The sequence below is a fragment of the Artemia franciscana genome, chromosome 14, assembly GCF_032884065.1.
Source record: "Artemia franciscana chromosome 14, ASM3288406v1, whole genome shotgun sequence".
In the NCBI taxonomy this organism is placed as follows: Eukaryota; Metazoa; Arthropoda; class Branchiopoda; order Anostraca; family Artemiidae; genus Artemia; species Artemia franciscana.
In genome coordinates this window covers 16,985,715-17,012,746 of record NC_088876.1, presented here as the reverse complement: position 1 = coordinate 17,012,746, position 27,032 = coordinate 16,985,715, and the positions used below count along the sequence as shown (strand labels likewise).

The following is a 27,032-nucleotide window of genomic DNA, read 5'->3' as shown; positions in this document are numbered from 1 at the left end:
TCATACATCTTCCATACATCAGAAGTAAAAACATTTCACGTTGTTCATGATTAAGAATCTGGTACTCTGACTCAAGTAGCAAAATTAGATCTAGGAATTTTTCGAAACTTGCTTCTATTCTTATTTTATCTCTATGGTAGGAGCTAACCATTTGATCTCCACCCAGTGCTCATCCCCATCATCTACTCCAAAATTTTTCTTTCCCAAAACCCTTAGCCTTTCAAACTTCCCAAAAAATGCAATCTAACTTTCGGTGATTTTTTGCATTTGGCAATATTGAAGAAGCAAATCGCAAGGAATTCAAAATTCAAAAATGTGACTTGCTGGTGATAATAATTGCAACCTCTGACAAATTTTGAGACATATATAGCTGTTCAAATACCATTTGAAAAAGACCTTATTCTAAAAACCAAGGTTTAAAGTTTAACGCCTTTAACAGGATTCCAAGTTTGTAACTGGTTTAGGGTGGAACTCAACAACTCCCTGAGTGTGGTGGATGTCATTGAAAAGCAAACATCAAGCTATTAAATGCTCCAGCTATAATTTAAGTTATTATATTACATTTATGTAACATTATAGTTACATATATTCCTTCTTTGAAGGACCAAAACAATAATCAGGTAGGGTAAGACAACCAGTACTGGGACACTTTGATCACTCTGCCTATTCTGGGACAGAATCTTTGATTGGATTACAATATGTCCAATACTTGGACAAAAGACTTTAATCTTGGACACCCAATCCATAATTTTTCTGTGTTGCTTTCAAAAAATCTGTTGTCTTTTGTCCCAGTATTGAACATGTTGCAATCCAACCAAAGATTCTGTCCAAGAATAGGCAAAGTGATTGAAGTGTCCCAGTACTGGTTGTCTTACCCTATGTATTCAAGCCCTGTGGCATTATTGTTAATATGCTAATTACTTTAGGGTAAGACCTTATTTTATGGAATAATGTTTGCATTAACAGGATAGTCAGGTAGCTAAGAAATAAATTTACCCCCATAGTCCAAATTATGTCCTGAATCCAAATTTAACATGTATTTGCATCAGATAGGCTATGAGCTTTACCCCCATCCCCATAGCTTATAGGCTATACCAATTTAGGGTATATACTTGGACATTAAAGGAGGGATTTGATAAAGTTCAAACTTACCTCTATAGTCAGGATTGCATCCTGAATCTAAATTTCTGGAAATTTATAGAAATTTCTGTTTGACCCTTCTCCTCCATAAGGCAAACTAAAAATATATAAAGTAGGCTTGCTTACAGGTAACATTACTTATAGAGTAAAGCATATTAGTACATTAGCCCCATGGGCAGCAGGGTAAGGTCTGTATACTAATAAATACAGACTTTCATAAACCTTGTTGAGGTTTTTTTTTGTTTTATTTTTCTTTTTTTTCAGTTTTATCACTCTGTGTTGAATAAATAGGCTATAGAATAGAGACTTTGCCCTGCTGCCTGCAGGGCTCATGGACTAATACACTTTGCTCTATAAGTAATGGTACTTGTAAGCAAGCCCACTTTATGCATTTTTAGTCTTGTTGGAAAGGGCTTTTAGAAAGCTAAAAAATGGATGTGCTTCTCTAATAATTACAAAGAAACAACATGAAATCATCAGAATCTTACTACATAAAGTAATATACACTCTAGACAGCTTGTGACAAAATTAAATATTTACCACTTCATTTCCAATACAAGTGAATGTTAAATTTAGATTCAGGATGCAATTCTAACTGTAGAGATAAGTTTGTTTCTTAGATATGTCTACCTGAAAAGTTCATTAATATAAACATTACCCATTTTATGTAACCTACTATGCAATTCATCTTATTTGTTATCATTTGATATGAATATTTAAGATATCATTCTTATATGTGGCCATTTTTAAATGTAAAATTACCAACAAGCCAATAAGACTTTTAGTAGCATATATGCACCTGTTTATCTATAGGAAGTCCATGAAAGGCTTAGAAACTAGTCTATGTTTTTAAAAGGAATTTCACAATTAAAGTTTTTCACTAAAGCATAAATCACTGTCAATATCCAGGATGTGCTTTATTCTTTCATCACTCTCATGTGAAATCATCATAGAAGCCAGAATCATACTAGTGCTCCCAACTTTTACCTAAATAATATTCCTCTGATTAAGAGCCTATGACTAAAGTCTCCCAACTCTTTGTGTCTAAACAAACTACAACAATTTGAAATTACAGTTCTGACCATTCAGGGAATAATTCTTGCTTTCACCCACACTTGCATTCTAGCTGCATAGATGTGTTTAGACTAGTATATTTAGACATAAATGCAGGGCTCTATTAAGGGGGAGGGGCTACCTGGTTTTAACCAACTTCTTTTCAAAAAAAAATTCTCCAACTTATAAACTGGTCATAAACATAAAAGTAAAAACCTCTTTCTTCTAAAAAGGACAAAAAGACATTTCTCCAACTAAAAAAATTGGTCTTAAAAATAAAAGAAGAAATGACAGTTTTTATTTGAGACTATTAGGCCTAGACAAAGTCCACAGAATCTCTTCATCCTTATTCTTTTTGTACACCTGAAAAATTCTGGATATGACCCTGCAAAAATGTATTGAAATGAAATAATTAAAACTTAAGAATTAAAAAAATAATACTTGAGTCAATTGAGTACTATATGTATTTTAGAAGTTACAACAATTGCAGCCATCTGTTGAGACAGAATTAGCTCTCAGAGGTTTGTCTTGTATTGGGAATTTTTTCCAAGCTCTGTATGACAAGGTTCCATATTTTACTCATTTTAACTTCACTACTGTCTGGGTGAATGCTATGGTAGTTTTTAGTAATCTCTATGGATATTCTGATTCTTCCTTTTGTATATTGGGGAGAATAAGTCAGAAGTCTTGCCTGGTCACAAAGGTTGACTTGTGAAGGGTACTCAAAAATGAGATGTACTGTGGCAGAAAGTTATTATTATCATTCAGTTATTTTTTTTTGAGAAGGTACCAATTAAGGCAGTGGGCCTATGTGTGTACAACTCCTTATTCATGGATCTCATTATACCCCATCAATAAGACCCCCACAGCTGCATGAAATTTTGTAGACACCAGCTTGAGTGAATATGATTTCATATTCACCCTTATTAAGAAAAAAGAGCAGATAATATCAAAAAGGGCTTGGCTTTGAAAGATTAATATTTTTATTTCAATAGTTGCAGTTATCAGCATGATAGTGAATTTATAAGTCCAATATAAATCTATGTAATAAGTAGAATAGTCAAGTTTGTAAAAGCTGAGGGCATGTTTAGATTAAAAATTTTTATTTTAAGGTCACAAACTTACTATTCAAAAAAGCTGGCTCACCTTTTGGAGTTGATTTGGCATCATTCAACCTCCTTAGGGCAAGAGAATTTGGCATTCCAGGTTACATGCAATATAGGCAAGTTCATTTTTGCTTCTGGTTTAATGATCCTTTTCAAATTACAAAATATTTATCTAATGAATTGCACCTCTAGCTGCTCAACTGTAGTATTTCCTCTGATCTTGTGAAATTTGAAAAAGAATGAACACAAAAATGTTCAGTTACATAATATTTGAACTGCAATATTTACAAAGTAAAAAAAAAAAAAAATCAGTACAATATTATGTTACAATGTCCCTCAATAATTCCTTGTCACTTTGTGCACTGTTGCTACCATTTCTCAAATATTTGGATCCGTTTTTGTTACTGCATTAACTCATGGCTACAGAATAGGTACTCATCAATTCATCATGTCTTCTTTTTATTTACTGGCCATCCTCTCTATGTCAGACTGGATATAAGGGAAGTATAGTTGGGGGAAAATCCCTTGTGCTCACTACTATTTAAAGGCAAGAAGTAATTTACAGAGATTTGCATGCTTTGGGCATAATTTTGCAACCTTTTCTCAAATTTTTTAAAAATCATTCTATAATTTTTGTACAGTTAGCTTATTTTGAATCTTATAGCAAATTTGATGCAAAAACATGCTTTCATCTGGCATATAGAACAGACAGCATACCTTTCAACAGACAATTAAAAAAAATCTGTAAACCAATAGAAATTTCTCCATTGCTCCTAAGACTTGGATAATTTGCACCTAATTTACAACTTTTTCTTCATGCAGAATCATGTCCTGCAATTTTTGTACTGTTAGCTAATTTAGCTCTCTTAGCAAATTATTTTCAAAAATAGGGTTTTAAGTTGTAAATAGAACCAAAATCATACCCTTAAACAGAGACTAAATTTTTTTTTCTGCAAACCTATTGAAGTTTACATCACCCCTCCCTAGTTTTATTTATCTATTTTTAGAGAGAGAAATTTATTATTACAAAGTGACAACTACAGTTTTAAGGTCTCTCTAAGAAGTAAAAAACTTATGCTGAAACAAAAAGTAATAGCCAGTTCACAGCACAATTCCTAATCAGCATCACAAAACCTTATAGCAGAGAAATTTTATCAAATGGACAATTCTGTTCATACCCAGAGAGGCCATAGTTATTAATTTATTTTTTTATTTACCCCCCCCCCCCTCTCCAAAAAACTAAAATAAATACTTGCTGAAAAGCATTTCTTAAATGAAGAAACATCAAAAACATTTCTTATGTTCTGATCAATGTGTTTCCACCTCCTAATCCCCCTATTAAGCGCAGAAAAAATCAACTGGATTGAAACAGCCAGTGGAGTATTAATCTCCATAGAAGATTCATTTTCTAAATTATGGACCAAAGATATCAAATTTGTTAAAGTATCAAATCTTGAAAGATTTGTGATGTGTTATAGCCTAAAACTGAACAAAGTTGCATAAAACTGTCTTAATCCAGTACCTGGCAGTATCCTTAGCCCCTCATAAGCACTGCATAATGAATCTCTAGTTTTAGACCAACCAATAATTGAGTAGACCAACAATTTTTATATCTTGTATTTAATATTTATACTGATATAAATAATTTATTGTTTTATATAATTTTAATATGTTTACTATAGTTTTAAGTATTATTAATAAATGAGTGCGGAAATGAAAAAAAAAAGTTTTTCATAGTTCAATTTAAACTGCTGCTTTATTTATGAATTATGGCTCTTTACACTTTTAGTTTTTGTTTTAGGAGATATTGTGGAATACCTGAAATCAACGACTGGGATGACCTGCTTGGATCAATGAGCAATGCTACAGTATTTAAATATAAAAACGTGTACAGGTATTTAAAATTCATTACTTTAATTGGTTAATATTACACTGCAATAACTTGCAGTTGGTAGTATTTCTTCTGATCATTATTATCTTTGTAATAAAGCAACAGCTAAAAAATAAAGTGGGTTATCAATGTTAAATAAATTTTTTACTTGCTCAATTTTTTGGAGCCACAGATTGAACCGTAGACAAAACCAGGTCTGTTGGAACAAAAATTTGTCCAAGAAAAAACCAGTAAGGTTGAGTTTTGTTGTACAAATTTTAAGTAGCCTATTTATACCCAAATTTTGCCACAAATGGTAAAATTCGGCAAAAACTGACAAAAATATTATTCTTAAAAATTCAACCATTCATTCAACACTTTCATTCAACCATTTGTTCTCTTATAAATTGATCCAAGTCAAGAATTTGAGACATAAACAACATGTAGCTGTCAAGGTATAGACCAGTTCCTTCCTTTCACAATATTCATAATCTCAATCAGCCTCGTTTCTCTGCTTCATGACTACTACTGATATTGACACCTCGCTGCAGACCTAACCTTTCTTATAGCTGTGCGCGCTCCTTCTCCACTGCGATCTATTCAAGCTTTATCTATTCAACTTCATGACTGCTACTACTGCTACTACTATTAATAACTTACTGCAATACTAAGCAGTCTAAACGCTGTTCACACTCCTCCTCCACCTCAATCTATTTAAAGCTTGACTCTTTACCCCTGCCATAAAACTCCAGTTTTCTTTAAAGCCTTCTTTATGACCTCTTCCGATGCGTTCGGAAAAGAACTGCTTTCTGTTTGGCTCCAGATGGATGGTTGAAAAGCACAGTCCTTAGCAATCTATTATTCTTTATTTGTAAAATAAGGCCTTGTCATTTTATCATTACTTTCATTATGGCCATAGAAAATGGGATCAAACCATATTTGTTCTGTGGTTTTTTGTTTGATTTACAGTCAATCAAATGAATATATAATATTATCCTTAAAATAGTCTCTGGAAAACATTTCAACAATATTCTTAAGCCTTTTGAAGCACTCATGTTTCAGAGCCAACCTGACCATGGTTATTAGCTTCCATTATTCCAATCTTAGTTTGCTGACTTATCTTCCTATTATTCCAGAAAATTTTTCAACTAAAAAGAAACACTCTGCACCATGGTTATTATGCTCTTTGTGTCTTTGCTAAACCCATGCTCTTTTCAATAGCACTTCCCAGGTAAGCAGAGCTATCCACTTGTCCATTCTCTTGTTGCCTAAAATCACCTCATCGCCCTCATTTATTCCTTATCAAAGCCACTTAATTTTCTTAATATTAGTTTTCAAACCTGAATTTGCACACCCTGAATTTTCAAGATCTCTAAAAATCATTGATTTTGTTAAAAGTTTTACCTAGGACGTTTAAACTGTATGCAAAATTTAAATCTAAGATATTTTACACTCCGATTTGATAACACGTTCATCTATAGATTTTGCTGTGTTCCTTATGACAAAAATCCTTCCGAATAATTTACATAAACATGAGTTGGGTCAAACCCTGGTTATCTCCTGATTCCACACCAAGGCAACTGTTAAGCTCACTTCCCACCTTAACCACAGTACAATTATTCCCATAGACTGCACTCATAACTTTAATGCACTTGTCTGGTATATAAAACTGGTACAAGAAATGTCTTCGTTCAATGTGATACTGAACCCTGTGTGACACCTGAACATGGTCTTGGAAAGCCACCGTAAAAACTCTATAAGTAAAACAAAATGGCGAGATAATATTTTATTTTGTGGTGTAAAAGATTTCAAAATATGTAGAAAAAGGCTTTCTAATTGATTTTTCAAGAGGACCTGGACTGAGTAATCTACCTGTCATTACTTAATTTAATTATAAAAGTGATATCTGTAGTCTTTGTTTTCTTCTTGTCCATTAAGCCAGAGAGAAAATATTTCAGTTTAATCTCATGCTTAATATGTTTAGATTTCCTAAAATTTATTGAAAGTTATTTTGTACTTTACTCAACTTGTACAAATTTGTTAGGCATCCTGAGGACATCGATTTGTGGTCTGGTGGTGTTGTAGAGCGTGCATTACCTGGAAGTATCCTTGGACCAACTTTCGCTTGCATTATAGCCACACAATTCAGCAATGTTAGAAAAGGAGATCGATTCTGGTATGAGCTTCAAGGCCAACCATCTTCTTTTTCCCATGGTATGTGATTCCTTTATTTTTATTGTCATGCAAAACTAAACACGCCTTTTATCAAATTGGAAATTAATCTAGTTGAGCTTTAAAAAAGGATAGATAAATGGGCAAATCTAGATATTTTAACTGAAAAATTGACTTCTTTTGCGTCTCTGTGGAAGCTGAAAATCACTGGTCCAAACACTGGATTACCATTTTTTTTCAGATCAGCTTCGGATCATACAAAATTATCTTTGTTTTTCTCTGTTACTCCCTTATCTTAATTTAAGAGGAACTGTTATTGCTATTTTTTCTTATTTTTATGATGATTATTGTTCTTGAGATGAGAGTATTGATTATATGAAAAAATTAGGCAATTGTGAGCAATATTAATAACCATCCCATGACAGACCAAAGCTCACCAAAGCTAGTTTTAATGACGAGTAGTCAATAAAACCAATAAGACTAGTTGAGAAAGGTCAATTAACAAAATAGTGTCGAAAAATAAAATAGGGCTGGGAGACTCGTCATTATGTGTCTTTCACATGTTGTTTCTATGTTTTTTCCTCAGCCCCATTTTATAGAACATACTGTTGGAGGTACTTGGGGTAGGGCTCATTGCGTCGCAGATTCAAAGTTCTAGTGCCTTTATTAAGGGTACAAACCAACTGGAGACCAACACACGTCCATTCACGGCCTCATGTGCCCCGCAGCACCATATAATGTTTAATAAAAATTTCAAGGCAATTGCTTTGTCAGAATTGCCAAAAGGTCCGAAAATGTGCCTTTGACAGCAGCAAGATCAGGGCAGTCCTAGAATAAACACCTCCGAGTTATGCAAGTAGCCCATTTAAAACGGAAGCTTCATAGTTATATATCACTGTCAACGTAGTAGCGTTCACTTAGTAGAGATTTGTTTGTCTCGTTCGTATTTCTTACCCTAGGGATAATCCAAATGAATAGATTGTTGCAGAAAGTTGTGAAAGGTTTGGTTTAATCGTAGATTCTGAGATTCAGTACCCCTTTTCTGAAAAAAAATAATGATTTAGGGGATTTTCACCTCTCTTCGTGCGCGCCTGTTGACCCCTGGATACCACCGGAGGCCCATGGCATTGGATCAATAATTGTAAAATAACCCCTTCATTCAAAATCATTGAGAAGTCGAAAAGTAGGCCTTGGGTGAGTATGACCACGCTGTTCCTGGGGTGCGGTCCCTGAATTGCGCTAATGTCGATTCATGACTCATATATTTCAGCATAACAGCTAGGCAAGCTGCAGCTTGTTAGAACCGATTTCAATCTGTATTATTTGAGTCATGAATTGGACCTGTGCCCCCCCTCCCTCGCTGCAGATTCTCTACCGGAAAAATGTACATGTTGTACTTTGTTTTAATCTGTAACCATGCAAGAGTTTTCTATATGTATGATTTGAAGGCCAAAGATGAGCGTGGAAACTTGGAAAAGGAAAAAAGATACGTCTAAAATGCCAAGACGAGCGAAGTCCATGCAGTGGTGGGAATCAGTTTAAAGTTGAAATAAGCCCAAACTGTTGAATTTGAAAGCATGGGTGTAGACTGGCTCAGTACTAAAATGAGCAAAGTTCAAGCTAACGAGTACTGACCGACTAAGTACTCAGCACAAGAACGCACTAGGTCTTGCATTGGTTAAAAAATGAGTAAAAGAGTTAAAAAGAGCTAAGCTATAGCTGCACCTAGTCCCCCCCTCTCCTGCCAAAGCTTTAGTTGTCAGACATATATATATATATATATATATATATGTATATATATATGTATATATATATGTATATATATATATATATATATATATATATATATATATATATATATATATATATATATATATATATATATATATATATATATATAAATATATATATGTATATATATATACATATATATTTATATAACATCTTGTTTAAACCAAAAAATGCCAATACTGTCAATTTAAATGTCTGGAGGTACAAAGTGGCCCCTTTAACCCTACGGTGTCCCCCCCCCCCCATCGCCTCCCATTGTCAATGGTTTAGCAGAATGGTAGGCATGCTGCATCTTCTCTGAAGCAAAATCACGAAAGCGGTTTCAATCTGTACTGTTTAAGGCACAAAAAGGATTTGTGGCCCTTTCAACATCCCCTCCCTCTATTATTGTCACATTTTTAGCAAAGCGGTGCAACAACAACCTAAATTCTGACTCGAAGCCAAAAAGAATAAGTTGGGGCTCAGGTACAAAATAGAAATAAGGTTTGAATCCCTACATAAACAAGCTAAACCCATTGTTGAGCGATTCGTAGAGGTTCTAAAAGCTAACTTGGTGTAAAAACGAGTTTTATCCAAGGGATGAAATTTTGAAGCATTCTCGTGGAGTGACTTGGTATAATGACGAGCTACATCCAAGCTTTGAAATTTTATAGTATTTTTACGGAATAACTATGTACGAAAACAGACCAAGCCCATGCTTGGTATAAAAACGTTCTAAGGCCTGACTTGGCACAAAAAGAGCTAACTTTATCTCGAAATCTAAATTGCTATTTTGTTGCCTATTATTTTTTTAGAAACGTTTGAGAATACTATAAATATTCCTACAATTATTATGGGTTAAAAGACTGATTCAGTTTAAAAAGAGTTATTGAAAGAAGTAAAGAGAAATAATAAAACTTGAAGGGATCAGAAATGAACTCAAAAGAAAAGTCAAACTTAAAACGAGTATAAGTTACTATAAATGGATAAATGAACCAACAAATTTAGAATGAATAATAAAGTCAAACTTAAAACGAATAGTAATAGCCACAACTATAACATGGTCTGTTTCCTCTCTTAAAACCTCCTAAAGGCACGAGCGTGATTCGTAATTTACTGAAGACTAAACAAATTGCTTCAAAAATTGACGTTTAAAAGATTTATTTATTCATCAATTTCCTATACTTGTGAATGAAATGCAACTAAATTAAACTGGTGCCAAAAAAGTTCAATCTCAATTGTGGGTTCTATGAAGTTGTGTCAAGTGTGTTTTATTAGCTCCGGCATAACACTTATAGCATTGTTAATCTACAAGCCTTGTGCTGGACTTATATTGAGGGAAAATCGAGTTGGGCGAAAAAAGGTTTTGAAATAAAAATACTTCCTGGCTTCCTAGCCTATGAGGATAAGATCCCAACTAATTGGAATGCTATTCTAGTCTAAATGTTTCTATGTCATCGGCTCAGCCTGTTTGTTGTAGCTTTTTAAGTGTAACTTGATTTTTCGTGGTCAAATAGTAAATTTATTTTTTAACTTATGTTTCAATCGGTTGATAGAATTTACGTTTAGGACCCTTAGTTTTGACTTTTTATTCGGATTTATTGATTCAACTGTAGTTTCTTTTTTACATCTTCTAGAGCAACTAGCTGAAATCCGGAAAGTTCGTCTTGCGAGGGTTATTTGTGATAATTCTGACACTATTGATACCCTACAAATGTATCCAATGGTTCTGCCTGATCATCAAATGTAAGGATATCCTTATTAACTAATATTAGCGATTATTTATGTGCATTTTTGGTTTATTTGTATCTACTGCTCTTAATTTGACTCTTATTTAGCATACCTTACTCGATGCAGTCGTTTGGAAATATCTTTAAAACGATTTAAAAACCGAAGTCACACATTAAATTCAAGCTTATCTGCTGTAAAATGTAGCCTTAGATTTTAAAACGTAATTTTGTAGAATTGCTTCTACACTCCTCCCCCGGAGTAGATCTAAGCATTATATTTAGGATTCTCACAAATTAATTAGTAGAAATAGTGAGTAAAAAGTATTAGAATCTGGGAAGAATTTAAATCCATATAAAAGTGAGGGATAGGGGAAACTAGGTAAAAAAAGGTAAATAATACGGCATTAGACTTTACAGTCCATACCGGCGGTGCTGTTCTCCGTTTCTTGGCTCTTTAGCAAGGAAGTGCAATGGGGGCTGGGGGACAACCATCCTGTGCTTTCGCACACCCTTCCTGTTTACCTTCCCCGGATTTCTCTAGGTAACCATTTAGAGCTGGGTCGACTCTGGCTGAGCTTACAGAGTCACGCCACTGACCCCCGTGCCAAACTAAATAATTGGGTACACTAGGATTCGAACCCTCGCCCTCTCAGACGAAGGATCCTGAAACCAGCGCACCAATTCACTCAGCCATGAAATGAGCCCTAAACCCCTCCATCTCGCACTGTAAATTTTACCAGAAAAGTTGGCGTATAAGTGGAAAGGCTTGCATATTCTTGAGCTGGATTGGGCTGGATTATAGAATTGGGGTAAAAAGGCTGCCCTTAGAAACTTAATGCAAAAACATGGCAAGTCCTGACCTGTTGCTAAAGGGAGCTAGTTACAAACTGTTGACTACTTGTTGCAAAATTAGCCAAGTCTAACCAGTGGAATTTTAGAGGGTGGCTGCAGACTCATTTGGTGAAAAAGCGACTGAAGTCCTAACCTGTTGTAAAAAGAGCTAAATCCTTCTTTGGTGAAAACAAATCCAAATCTTGACCAAGTGTAAAAACGAGCTTGGTCTAACTTGCTCTCAGTCCTCCCTACTGCCAATGTTTTAGAAGAAAGCTAGGCAAATAGCACCTAGTAGCCCCCCTTAAACCTATTTTTATTACCACTAACGATTTGGCACACACTTTGCACTTTGTTTCAAGCATAATCACGCAAGGGCTTTCAGGTTGTATGATTGAAGACACAAAGGAACACTTAACCCCTCCAAAACCTCCCCTGTTGACAGAGACAGGTTTGTCTCTCCTTATCTAAAATAGAATCGCGTAAGAACTTTCAATCTGTATGACCAGAGAACTAAAGTGGACCAGCGACACCTACACCCCCACCCCAACCCACCGCAAACTTTTTAGCAGAAAGATAAGTGTGTTGTGCCTACTTTGAACCTTAATCAGATAAAGTCTTTCAGTTTCCATAATTGGAGGACGGATTATACTGCGCCCTTGGCCTCCAAACTTTGGTATAAATAGCGATTTTTAAATGGCAGCATGAAATTTGCCAATTCTAGCTGACGAAGAGCCGAATTTTGAAAAATAGAGAACGAATTAATAAGGAATATGTACCGTAAAGTATTAATGAACCGTCTGTCCTTATGGATTATTGTTTTAGCCCTTTCCGTTCAAGTAAGGGTCTTATCTAGCATTCAAAAGCATAAAATTTCCCTGATAATTCTACTGACCTTCTCCTGTCAGTTTCGGACATCTTCTATAATAGGGGATATCTTGGGACTGATTTGACTACAAATACCGCTGGGGATGAATGTAAATACCAAAATTTTGGTTTGTCTCCTCTTCCAAATAGGGGCTTTAATTACAAATGTGTTAAAGCAAATTTCAAAATATTATATTTTTGAGCTCATTAAAACTGTTTAAGGGTCTAGAAATATTTACCAGGAATTTGCACGTTGATTGAAATGAAAATGAAATGTCTGTCGACAACAGTTATATCTAATTCCAGACGTGATTAATATTCTAAATATATTAATTATTTTTTTTTTATAGGTGTACATTTTTTTTTGTTTCACGGGCAAACAATTGCAAAACTACATTTTATAATAGCTATAAAAATTCCTCCGGTTGCTTTTATTATCCTTAAGATGTTGATTAATTTTCATTTATATACGTATTTTTGTTTCAGCAATCCTCGAGTCAGCTGCAAATCTTCTATATTACCATATATGGATTTAACAAAGTGGGCCGATTTGACATATCCTTCCACTTTCCAGGTAATCATTTCTATTAAAAACGATTTCGAGAAGTAGAAACAACATGAATAAAACTGAAGCTATTATATACAATCTCCTAATTTTTATAAATAAATTGAAACCATGACACACATAAATATTTGTAACAGTTTTCTTTAACTTTATTTAAATTTCTAAATAGATCTGCGAGGTTTTCACTCGTTACTTTTCTCAATAATTAGCAAAATACAGGGTATTTCTTTTTCTTTTTTTTTTAGTGCTAAATATCTCTAAATTCAAGTATCTGCCGGGGATTTTGTTGATGTACATCTTGTTTATCTGTAGAGGGATGTATCCAGGCATTACTTTAAATGGGTGTGTGGCCACTGACCCCCACCCCTTTCAACAGTATAAATGGGAATGTCGTGTGAAATGTTAAAAATAGGAATCTATATAATAGGGGAAGTTGGTTTCATCTGCATATTTTTTTGGAAAATTTTCCTATTAAAAGTCTTAGGGATTCAAGCCTTGGAATATAATTCCTATTTTGACAATATGACAAAGGCCAACTTAACTTGCCAAACTGAGCCTCCACCCCTTTCAGCAGTATAAATATAAATGCAGTGTGAAATGTTAGGAATAGGAATCTGCATGATAGCAGAAGTTGGTTTGATCTGCATATTTTTTTTTGGAAAATTTCCCATTAAAATTCTTAGGGATTCAAACCTTGGAATAGCATCCCTAGTTTGGCAATCTGACAAATGACTTAACTTACCATGCCAAAAGTTGGGTAAGTTTGTCTTAAATTAAGAGTAGTTTTCAAAACAGACTTAACGTGATTAATAGCTTTGCCAGATCTTTCATTAAAAGGGAATGAACATTTTAAGATGATGAGGGGATAACTTTGATGTTGCAGATGGCATGCCTAGTGGTACATGTGTGCAATGTAAAAACAACAAAAATGCAAGTTTTGTCTGAATTCATTTTTAACAGAAATATATTAAGCCTGAAGAGAAAAAGGCGAGCAGCTAAACTTTAAGAACTTGTTCAAGCAAAACCTGCTTCTATTTCCCTGTAGATTCTATATGTGTAAAAATTTGTAAGGGCTTTTGAGATTCGAAATTGAGTCACTCACCAATATATACAATTTGTTTCTTGGATTTTGTGCCAATCGTGGGTATTGGGGAGTGACTCGCCTTTGGTTGTTTGGTATTTGATTTAAATTCTTCAAACTTTGGCTTTTATTGAATTTTATTCATCTTTCAATTTTTCTTTTTCAATTGACTCTCCGCGTTGTTTTTTGGTTTTCTTTGTCCTTATTGGCATTTTTCTTAAATATTTTTTTTGTTCGTGCAAAAGAAGACAGGCAGTTGTCCTTTCGGAATATTCGCTTTGTTTTTTCAGTATTTTTATTTGGCCATAAAAAACTCGTTTTTGTTCGTTTTCTCTTTATTTAAAAAAAAATTACTGTCAAGTAAATCTTGAATTTCTGAGATTTCCAGGAATTTATGTCATCGTATATTAAACATTCAGTTCATTTTCATCAATTCTTTCTAGTCATCTTAATTTTTATGCTGATCTTATTGTTTTATTTCTTGTCGATGTTTTAAAATTGAAGCACACTTTTAAAAATACAAATTTTTTTAACAAAACATAAATAATACAATACTCTTTAGAAGGCTTACGGTTATGAGGGGCAGTAGTCAAACTCCTGTGTGTATAAATTTTTGTTCATTTTAAGTTTGACATGTGTATTTATTTGATTTTTTCTCGCTTTAGCGTTTAATTGTTCATCTATATCAATACCTGAGTTTCATTTGATTATTTATGTTAATCTCTGTCCGTTCTGAGTTTCAATTATTCATTGACGGAAATCTCTGGTCAGTTTAAAGTTTGGATTACTATAGGATTTTATATCTGCTCGTCTTAAGTTTTAAATGTGGCTCTTTATTTTTCTTTGAAAAATATTTAAGTTTTTTTTTCTTAAATTAATAATCTGGAAATGCCAATACCTGTCCCTCATCGAGTCTATCATCATACGGGTTTCGCTTGGCTAGATTCAGGCAATTTCTCAATTTTCAGCCAGAATCAAACCATTTGAAGTCTGCTATGCATCTTTAGGGGGAAAAAATCCCAATTTTTCTTTACTGACTTGACGATGGCTGTAAAGTGAATTGACTAAATGTAACTTACTGTCCTGGTGTCTTGAAAAGGAGTCGGTAAAAAACTTGTTATATCTATTTTAGTCTAAAATGGTTTTAATAAGCCAATAATCAAACTTTAGCATAGAGCTGGGGCTCCCCCTTCTTTTATAGGATTATATATGTTTGTTTAAGTTTTAACGTCACTTTTTACCCTCATTTAGAAAAACTTGTTTTATTTTACTTCATACTAGTCAAAGGCTCTGTGGTCCTTTATCGACAAGCTTTTAGGGTTCTTTACTAAATACAGTCTATGGAAACTAATCAATCTGCAAAGGCGTCAGTTGTATACTGAAGCTTTTTTACTGGCCACTCTCTGGTTGTGCATTACTAGAATTGTGAAATAACAGTGTTTGTGTTTTTGATGGGTCTAAGTTGAGTTACCATGCTAGGCTGCAAGAAGACGCTAATTTGTCTATTGGAGATTAAATTATTATAAAACTGAAACTCCTGGATTTCTTACGGGCTGAATTCACTGGTATGATTCTTACTGAGCACTGTAAGCTTTCCGTACTTTTTTTTAGATTTCATAAATTTTGTTCTGATATAGAATTACTCTTGTGGACAGTTCAGCATTAGCAAAAGTTGCATATTCGAATGTGCAAGTTTACTCCAAATTCGGAATATGTGCTGCGGTCTGTTTCACCATTAAAGTTATCACAACTCTCGAATGTTGTAGTTGATTTACCGTGACACATGAAATATTACCCTTTCACTGATGTCAATGTCACCATATTAATTTTAGAACGTTGAACTCCATAATTAAGATTTGTACCGTGAAAAGCTATTTCAACGTCTAACGTTGCCAAATCATTGTTTGATTTTATTTTGATTCAGTTTTTTGTTGCCTTATGAAAATTGTGTTTTATCGTAGAAATCAATCACTTCCGTCCGTCCCTTACCGTATCCGCAGTCATCGATACCAATACCCCATTCCAAAAACGGAAAATATATTCCTGAAGCTGCGTTTGCCCGCTTACGGGAGGCTTTATCTACAGGTAGATATAGTGGATATTTTGTCGCACCTCACTTAAAGGCTCCAGAGGCACTCCTACCAGGTGAGATTACTTTTTAAGTTAAGCTGAAATTAATTTGTTTGAGCTTCCAACAATCTTTAAATTCAAAATTGGAGCTAATTGGCTGGTTATTTTATTAATTTATGTAGTGGTTATTTTGTTGCGCCTCACTCAAAAGCCCCAGGGAAAAGCTCACCACTACAGAAGATGAATTTTTTCGTTAGGGATAAGGTTGAATTTTTAAAGAGCTTCCGAAAAATTTAAAATACCTACTGTGGGTTAATGGTGGTTATTTTTTTTAGAGCTATTATTACGGTTATTTTGTTGTACCTCAATTAAAACCCACCAGAGGCACTCCTAGGTGCGGCTACTTTTTGTTAAGGTCTTTTGTAAACTGTGGGAACTTTAGAAAGTTTTAAATACAATGGGGAGTTGATCTAGGGCATAAATGCATTAACAGAATACGAAAATCCTCGAAATCTTGGGAAAAATCCATAAATTCCAATTCTATGACAATTACCGAGGATAAAATTTAGGATGTTATGAAATGCAAGCAGAGAAATTTTTTCCCTCGTGTGATTTTGAACCACGGGAAATGGTATAAAAGCGAAGCATTTATAAAATAAAGAAAATCAAATGACAGGTAGATTTTAATGTGTGAGGCTAGGCAGATGAATACTCACTTTTATCGAAGACATAGATAAATAACTGAAAAAAGGGACGATATTAGAGTTTATGATTTTATCCTTGAGTCGACAAGAAAAGAATTTAGGACTTCTTTTTGGACAACTATTTTTGATATATAAATATGTTTAATTAGTATATTCACTTCTAATTAGCACCTGTATCAATCTCGCATTTCTTTCTGCTACTTTCCAGTTTTCTTAAATCCAGGTAAATTATTTTTATGCAAACTTTTTTATTTATTGTAAGCTTAATAAGTCTTAATACTTTCTATCAAAGTAAACTCCAAGCTCTTTTGGGTTATTAAATAAAAAAACAAGTTTTTTTAACGGAAAGTAAGGAGCGACATTAAAACTTAAAACGAACAGAAATTACTTCGTATATGAAAGGGGATGCTTCCTCCTCAACGCCCCGCTCTTTACGCTAAAGTTTGACTCTTTCTCTTAACTCTACTTTTTAAAATAGTAAAAAACTATTTAATTTTTTTTACTAAAAATAGCAAAAAAACGAACAGAAATTACTCTGTATATGAAATGGGTTTTCCCCTCCGCAATCCCTCGCTCTTTACGCTAAAGTTTTTATTGTTTTAAAAATTAGAATTGTGACAAAGAGTCAAACTTTAGCGTAAAGAGCGAGGGATTGCGGAGGGGAAAACCCATTTCATATACAGAGTAATTTCTGTGCGTTTTAAGTTTTAATGTCGCTCCTTACTTTCAGTTAAAAAAAACTAGGTTTTCTTATTTAATTTCTAAACGTTTTTGAATTAATGCATGTTTGATTTTGGCTCTCCGCACATAAATTATTAAAATGAAGTTTGCATACTAATTCTCTTTTTGGCTAAATGGCTTTCTCTTAATTTTAATCAGACGATTTTGAGAAATAAGGAGTGGGGAAGGAGGTGTAGTTGCCCTCCAATTTTTCGGTTACTTAAAAAGGCAACTAGAACTTTTAATTTTATACGAACGTTTTTATTAGTAAAAAATATACGTAGCTTAAAAATAAACTTACGTAAAAAACTTTATATTCTTACATTTTTATTATGTATATGAGGGGGTTTGTCCCCTTGTTAATACCTCGCTCTTTATACTAAATCTTAAGTTTTGTCCCAATTCTTTAAGAATGACCCCTGAATCAGAAAGGCCCTAGAATAAGTAGTTGAAATTACTAAAAATACTTTAGCATAAAGAGCGACGTATTTATGTCCTCCTAAATACCTCGCTTTTTATGCTAAAGTATTTTTAGAACCCCTCATATGCTTAATAATCTCTGTTCGTTTTAAGTTTTAATGCTACTCCTTATTTTCAATTGAAAAAACATTTCATGTTTATTTTTTCATTGTTTTTTTTTATCAATGCTAGAAAATCCTCCGCCATTTTCCTTGAGTTTCTCTCCCCCCATGACATATTCCTCCAAGGAAAGATACTCCCACATAGCCCCCTCCCCTCAACACAACCCCCCAACCAAAAGAATCCCCCTGAAAACGTCTGTACACTTCCCAATTACCATTACTGTATGTAAACACTGGTCAAAGTTTATAACTTGCAGCCCTTCCCCCAGGGACTGTGGGGGAGTAAGTCATCCCCAAAGACATAGTTACTATGATTTTCGACTATGAGGAACAAAATGGCTATCTCAAAATTTTGATCTGTTGACTTTGGGAATAAAATGAGCGTGGGAGGGGGCCTAGGTGCCCTCCAATTTTTTTGGTCACTTAAAAAGGACACTAGAACTTTTCATTTCCATTAGAATGGAAATGATATTCTATCATTTGATATCATGATATCAAATGATATCATTTGATTTATCATGATATTCTCTTGCGATATTCTAGGACCACTTGGTCGATACGATGACCCCTGGGGAAAAACAAAAAACAAACAAACAAATAAACACGCATCCGTGATCTGTCTTCTGGTAAAAAAAATTCCACATTTTCGTAGATAGGAGCTTGAAACTTCTACAATAGGGTTATTTGATACGCTGAATCTGATGGTGTGATTTTCGTTAAGATTCCATGACCTTTAGGGGTTGATTCCCCCTATTTTCTAAAATAAGGCAAATTTTCTCAGGCTCGTAACTTATGATGGGTAAGACTAAACTTGATTAAACTTAAATATTTGAAATCAGCATTAAAATGCGATTCTTTTGATGTAGCTCTTGATATCAAAGTTCCATTTTTTAGAGTTTTGGCTACTAATGAGCCGGGTCGCTCCTTACTACAGTTCGTTACCACGAACTGTTTGATATTTATTTTTTATTTGTTTACTGTTGGTTATCATTAAACAGATTTGTATGTTTTTAGCAATTCTTGTTCTTTTTTATGACTTTAAGTTTAGATTGTTTGCTTGTCAGACCGATTTTAAATAGAACTTTACCTAATAATATGGGCTCCATATATTCTACATATCTAGAAAATCAAGATATTTTTAATGGTCACTTACGTGAGGGTGATGGAGGGGGTAGTTAAGTATGGGTTTTTAAAGTTTAAGTTTTGAAATATTTGGCTCATTAATCCTTAGTGACGTAAGAAAATTTAACATTTTTACTAACGTAACACACACACACACACAAAAGAAAAAATTATAAAGCCGTATAGCGATGTCTTAGCGTCATTTTCACTTTTGTCCTGCATAAAAGATAATAAAGACTACAGAATTTTTTTAGTGAAGTTTTAGCGTCATTTTCACGTTTATCCTGCATAAAAGATAATAAAGACTACAGAATTTTTTTTTAGCGAAGCTTTAGCGGCATTTTCGCGTTTGTCCTGCATAAAAGATAATAAAGGCTACATAAATGTTTTTAGCGAAGTTTTAGCGTCATTCTCGTATTTTCTTGCATAAAAGGCAATAAAGACTACAGAAATTTGTTTAGCGAAGTTTTAGCGTCATTTTCGCGTTTGTCATGCATAAAAGATAATAAAAGACTACAGAAAATTTCTGCTTAAAAATAACAAAAAAAAAGAATTTTTTTTCACACAAAGCGTTAAAAGTAGTCTTTTTTGATAGTTTCTTTTACTTTTTAGTTAAATAGGGACTATGAATTTATCCTTATCAGTTTTAACTTCTTTGTCATTATCATTCAAAATTGAAGGTTTTACGTTCTACGATTAATATAGAGTAAATATTTGCTGAGGTTTAAGGAATATTAATATTTGGTTAAGCTTGATAAGTTTTTGGGAGTACTCCAGCAAATAGATAAAGGCGAACGGACCATCAATATTCTTCTCTCCTTTTTTGATTTTTTTAGATTATCTCTCCTTTAATTAGAAAACAAGTGACATATACTCAAGTAATTTATGTAATATATATTGTTGTCTCTTAGTCTCCGACCAATTCATAACTTGACGAGCCCACATTCGGAGGGGTCTCATAGGTGAACATGTATTTAACTTGCCCGTGAACTTGTCCGTGTCTTATTGTATTGTAAACGATAATTCCTTTTGATTTTGTTGTGTTATTGTAGTAGGTTACTTCCTGCTGTTATGGAGGGTAAGCTAGTAAAGAGCAAACCTCATCAACCTAGTAAAGAACGAAATCTAGCCGATTGTAATTAAAAATTCAAAAACGCGTTTTGAAAAAAAAACTATCAAGTGATGAAAAGACTTCAGTTCAAACTGATTTTAGGATTTAGGCGAAAATCTTATGTGGAAGAATTACAGCCCCCCCCCCTCTTGAAAAACAAGGAAAATCCCTTTTTCGTATGGGTAGCAGAAATGTGTTTCCTTTTAAATCGATTTTAAGTCCTCCTTTGTTTTTTATTTGCCGTTTGTGGGGCACTGAAACATCATAGTAAGACTTATAACGGCTCATCTGAAAGGAAGAAGCTATATTTAGTGCATTTTGTAAGCCACAAAAGGCAAAATCTAAATAAAATGCAGTTTTCCATGAAAACTGCATTTTAACATATAAGATGTTACAACATACGTATCTTTTGACAAGATAATATAGCTTACTGGCTGTTGGTTAGGGGCGCCACCAATACCTAGTTGGTTAGGGGCGCCACCAATACCTAGTTGGTTAGGGGCGCTTCGCGCCCCCCAAGCCCCCCGGCACGCGTAAGTCGTTACGCGCCATTGTAGTTGTGTCCCTGTGTTTCACCTGTGATATATATATATATATATATATATATATATATATATATATATATATATATATATATATATATATATATATATATATATATACATGTTTTAAACTACGTAAAACTTGCGAATATATAACATTCTTCGCTGTCCCATTTTCTGTGCATATAAATAGAATGTCAGGTTTACCGACTCTTGAACATGCAACATATAATTGTCCGTGGGAAAAACAATCCGTATTGAAATCTATACCGCATTTTTCTAATGATTGCCCTTGAGCTTTGTTGATGGTGATTGATAATCGAATATTCCCTGTGTCCCCGTCGTCATTTATATATCCCCCCTGTGCCCCCTCCCGGCGTCCCCGTTGTAGTTGTGTCCCTGTGTCCTGGTCGTCATTTTTGTCCCGGTGTCCCGGTCTGTAATTTCTCTTTGAGTGTCCCGGTCGTCATTTATATTCCCTGTGTCCCGGTTTATTGATCTTGATTTTCGATTTGGGCACCAAACGATGTCATTTGGAAACATGAGTTATATTTTCTGATGTTTAATAAAAATTGCTTTTTTAAAAAATAGTTGTTTTAAAAAAACAACTACAATTGTCAGTGCATATAAATAGAATGTCAGGTTTATCGACTCTTGAACATGCAACATATAATTGTCCGTGGGAAAAACAATCCGTATTGAAATCTATACCGCATTTTTCTAATGATTGCCCTTGAGCTTTGTTGATGGTGATTGATAATCGAATATTCCCTGTGTCCCCGTCGTCATTTATATATCCCCCCTGTGCCCCCTCCCGGCGTCCCCGTTGTAGTTGTGTCCCTGTGTCCCGGTCGTCATTTTTGTCCCGGTGTCCCGGTCTGTAATTTCTCTTTGAGTGTCCTGGTCGTCATTTATATTCCCTGTGTCCCGGTTTATTGATCTTGATTTTCGATTTGGGCACCAAACGACGTCATTTGGAAACATGAGTTATATTTTCTGATGTTTAATAAAAATTGCTTAGACTCTGACGTAGTTCCAGTAAGCAAAGTCTTCAATGGCTCTGGTGGTGCAGCCAGTTGAGGAAGTTTAACTTTTCCTGAGGCGCAACACATCTACTCAAGCTATAATCATTGGCTGGGCTGTACCTGATTCCTCGGCACGCTTTCTTTTGGCAATATCTCTTTGAGCCGCAAGCCTGTTTTCACGTTGTTCTTGTGATTCCTCGGCATGATTTTTTTCGGTAATTTCTCTTTGAGCCGCAAGCCTGTTTTCACGTTGCTCTTGTGATTCCTCGGCACGCTTTCTTTTGGTAATTTCTTTTTGAGCCGCAAGCCTGTTTTCACGTTGCGCTTGTGATTCCTCGGCACGATTTTTTGGTAATTTCTCTTTGAGCCGCAAGCCTGTTTTCACGTTGTTCTTGTGATTCCTCGGCACGCTTTCTTTTGTTACTTTTTTAGCCGCAAGCCTTTTTGGCATTAACTCTTTGAGAAGCTTCCTCGGCTGTTTCTTCTGCCATTGTAGGATTTATACTAAAATTTCTCTTTGAATCGCCCCCTTATATATTTATAATTACGTCCTATACAAAGCCTTATATACTTAGAATGACGTCATATGCGTGCAAACAAACAAACATACAACTTATTTTTATATACATAGATTGGTCTTTTGAGTAGTTACTTCTCAGGGGTTTGATGTCATATTTCAATGACTCTGCTACCTAATTTCCTCTGGGTCGTTCTGTACTATTCCATATCTAGATAAAACTATGACATCAGAACAAGGGTATCACGACAAGGGTAGAAGAGAAAGGGTATCTAAGACAGTTAATATGTTTATAAATTTTTTTTTAAGCAATAACTTTTGTTTAACAAAATAGCAAGAGTATTTTACATCACATTTAAATATGACGAAACTTCATAACAACAAAATGTCTAATTGGTGGTAAAACTCTATAAACGAATTGAAATATTTTAAAGGCGTTCAGAGGCTTAGATTTTAAATTACGAAGCTCCTGTGCAAAAAGGGTCCAAAAGGACCCTTCCAATTACTAATGTTTTGTATTCTTTTCTGTCTAACGGGAATTGTCTGCTAATTTGTGGATATATGTTAAAAATTGCCTAAAGAGAAACAGGCTAAGCCACATTTTACCTCCTCCCCTAAAACGGAGTTCTAATATGTGTATCTTAGATCTTTATATCCTCTGTATCTTAATGAGCTTTTCAGATATAGCTGGTCCCAAAGGGACAAGTAATTGCCAACTGCCTTCGCGATATAAGTGTGTAATATTCTAACAAAAGAGAGTATATTTGTAACTGTTGGATGCCTTTTTGAAACTAGTCATTTTTGGAAAGCTTTATGCTTTAAATTTCCTAAAAATAGGTCTTAAAACGAAAAAATGTAATACTTCATAGCCTATCTAATGGATATAAAACTAGTGCATGTAAATCAACTGGTGATATTTCCTTATGTTTGTAGGATTATAGATAACTAGCGCTTTACTGAAAGCATAAAAGCCAAGTGTAAAAAAATATTGATTTAGGAGTCGAAAGTGAATACTTACCCTGGTCTAACAACAAACTAATGTGAAACGCTTTACATAGTCTTTGAACGAGCTGTAATATCAGTAACTTTCAGTATATAATTAAAATTACATTAAAAACTGAGGCTTAAAAATAAATATTATCTTCATATGTGCGAAGTCATTAAACGGTGTACAAAATAATGGATTGATTCATCAGGTAACATCTTGGTCTCACCTAATTTCACCATCTTGGTCTTAATTCGCTTGTCTACAAATTAATCATAAGGTCTCCTTTTCAGATCCAAAACAACAGTCAATCATTAGACTGAGTTCATTGCGCGGAAGTGATGCCAAATTAAATAAAAAAATAAAATAAAGCAACAATCCTAAAATGCTCTGTTTTTATACTGTCGAAAGTGTCCTGAAATTTTTTACTTTTAATGTACAAAAACTCCTTTATTGTTTTTAGTAAAGCGCTAGTTTTGTATAATCCTACAAATATAGGGAAACATCACCAGTTGGTTTACTTGGACTAGTTTTATCGATATACATTAGAGAGGTTGTGAAGTATTAATTTTGGGTCGTTTTAAGTTTCAAAATCGCTCTTTAATTCCTTCATAAAAACTTTGATTTTTAAATTAATGTGTTTTAATTAAAAATCATATAGAAGGCACAAAACCATGATCGAAAAAAAAACCACCCGATACCGATACGCCTGACACCGATACGCCGGTACCAATACGCCCGATCTAACTTTACGCTTTACTACCCTCTGAAAAACTTTTTTATTATTCAGTGTCGGATGGAAATCTCTTCCCATGGGATATCCCTCCATGCGAAATTCCACCCTTAAATCCTAAAAAAAAAATTGGAAAACCATGATCAGAAAAAACACCAATACGCCTGATATCAATGCAACCATAACGATGCGTGTGAGATTGATACTCCCGATACAGCCTACAGCCCTTTCTTCTGAATCAGTGTCAGATGGGGATTTTCCTCTGAAAATATGAAACTAATGTCAGAATGTTTTTGGCAAATTTTGGTATCGGAAAATATCTAGATATTCGCTGGAATACTTTAGGATATCGTTTTTTTGCAAGTCTTTTATTGATTATATTGTTCATGTTTTGTAATCTTAGAAATTTCTAGTAGGTTTCATACCTATTTTTTTAAGAAAGACCTAGGATATGTCTTCGACAACTGGACTTTTTTTTTAGTATTATTGACGTGTCAATAAGTGGGATTTTAAGAGTTATGATCTTGGTAACACTTTTCCAAATCAGCTTGCTAAGAATTTATGTGTGAGTGAGTCTTAGCGTAGGTATTAGAGATAAATGGTCTTGAATTGTAACAGTTAAATCGGGTTTGCTTGTTGAACTAGCTTTTGTAATGGGACTATACTTTAGACCTCTACGCTCTAATGATTTATACTTACGGCAGGCAGAACTCTGGAAGGGGTCACTCCGAAAGTTTTTTCGAGTCTTTTTCTCAACATTTTAACTTCAATTCTAATATATTGGTAATATTGGCAATAGAGACTGGCTAAATTAGAGTTTGTAACCGTTTTATGAATATTCTTCTACTCAGTTAAAAAAAAAGAAAAAAAACATCTCCAATCTTCTGAATAATAATTTTGTCTATGGTTGTACGATCTATTTGTTAATTAAATTTAAAGATATTTAACGGATCTTGAATCTTTTCCTTCAGTTTTTTTTTTGCAGCGTAAGCTACATAGATATTCCCAGGGATGGCAGAATTTAATATACTCTTCTAACATTTTTCATTATTTCCTAGGTGGAGCTAAACCTCTTCCTACACGTCGTCCTGTTATTCTGTCCCAGGAGTATCTTAACAATGACCAGGGAGGAAATGTTTACTTTCCTGAGACTATTCTCAACAAGCGTATCTCAGAAGTTTCTCAGCTATTGGAGTCTTATCAACCATATAGCAGTGATGCAAGTGTTTACCGCGATTTGCAAACAATTATGGATTTTTTACCTATTCAGGAGAAAAGTTTGAATGGTTTTATTCCAACAGAAGGGCCTCTCGGAAATATTACCATGTACGAGCTTTTCCAGTTGGCCGGAAGTTATATTGACGAGTCTCACTTTCCTGTTGAACATCTTTCCCCCCAAGATAATTCTTTAGGGTTGTATGATCTATCGCTCTTAGCATCAGAAAATCGTGTTTCTAAGAGCTTTTCCAACGACACAAGTGGCAAAATTTTTTTAGTAGAAAGCAAACATGACGGTAAAGATGTGCTGAAGGAAATTACTGGGAAAAAATCTAAGCGACCGAAAAGAAGCTTCGAAAATGAAAACATTCAAACCCTCGAAGATCTAAACAAAGCAAGTGACGTACAGAAATTAAAAAAACTGAATATTAAAAAAAACACAAATGTAGAAAACACACACCAGAAGGTTACCAGTGACTTGTTTACACATAAACCCGCAAAGGAATTTCAGTCAATTCAGATGACTGATCGTTTTTCGACCCTTAATCCAGTAACAGCAGATACAGCAGACAATCCTTCATCCTTGACAAACTCTGTTTTAGAACCATTGGAGAATGAACAAAGTATAGCCTCAAATACCCTTACTTTGACCTCGGAGCGTGGTGCGATACCTGAAACATCAGCTACCTCTAGTATGGGGAATTTCGCTAAAACGAAGCAAGAGCTTCAAGAAAGTATAGAAGAGGCTGTCAAGACCATGAAAGCTTTTGATTCATCTTTCTTGGAGTTGCAGAAGAAAATTGAAGGAGCTAAAGGATTTTTTAAGGATAGTGATCCACAATTTAAAAATATTAAGGCGCTTCTAAATGTGGAAGTGCCTAAATTGAATATTACTGTTATTAAACCACATGATATTCATTTTTTAGACTACGAGAAGCCTTAGTGAAATTCAAAATTTTTAAGGTTAAGGTGTGTATTCAGATAAACCTTTCGTCCCTAGCTTTTAAAAAGTTACCTTTTGTTAACTTTTGTACGATTCACATTAAACAATTTAAATATGTTTTTTAATATATAGTTTACTTTGGAATTGATATTCTTCTCAGAGATGTACATCGAAGACTTAATTTGTTTATAGGGTAAGAGTCTCTGAAATCGGTTACAGTAAAGAACCGTGTAAATAGTCAAAAAAGGAACATTGGAATAAGAAATATCATTTTTACCCTTTTAATTCATCATATACACGTTGTGTGATTTATTAAGGAATGATTCGTGTCCCAAGCTAAACTTAAGATTTTTCAACGGAGAAATTAAGTGTAATAAATTAAGCTGATTATAAATCCATAAGTTTCATGTATGTGAAAGTTCTCTTGGTTTCATAAAAAAAGGAAGCAAGCAATTTAGCTATAAGTCACACTCAAAATCTGGAGGAAAGTTGATTGGTCAGTAATCTGTTGTCTTTGTACTTGAAAACGTTAAACCAGCTAAGTACTATCAATATTTAGAATTGAATTAGTTTGTA

General features: G+C 34.1%; 1 protein-coding gene across 1 annotated transcript in view; it reads left to right on the top strand.

The window, feature by feature from the left end:
* The window catches only part of LOC136035403 (uncharacterized), a gene marked incomplete at its 5' end in the record, with an annotated part of 100,094 nt that extends 73,521 nt beyond the window's left edge, over positions 1 to 26,573 (top strand). The window contains 7 exon segments of the mRNA XM_065717184.1: positions 3,306 to 3,415; positions 5,101 to 5,193; positions 7,214 to 7,383; positions 10,749 to 10,857; positions 13,026 to 13,113; positions 16,147 to 16,330; positions 25,354 to 26,573. Of these exon segments, the coding sequence (XP_065573256.1) occupies positions 3,306 to 3,415; positions 5,101 to 5,193; positions 7,214 to 7,383; positions 10,749 to 10,857; positions 13,026 to 13,113; positions 16,147 to 16,330; positions 25,354 to 26,456 (1,857 nt within the window).
* Positions 26,574 to 27,032: the final 459 nt, after the last annotated feature.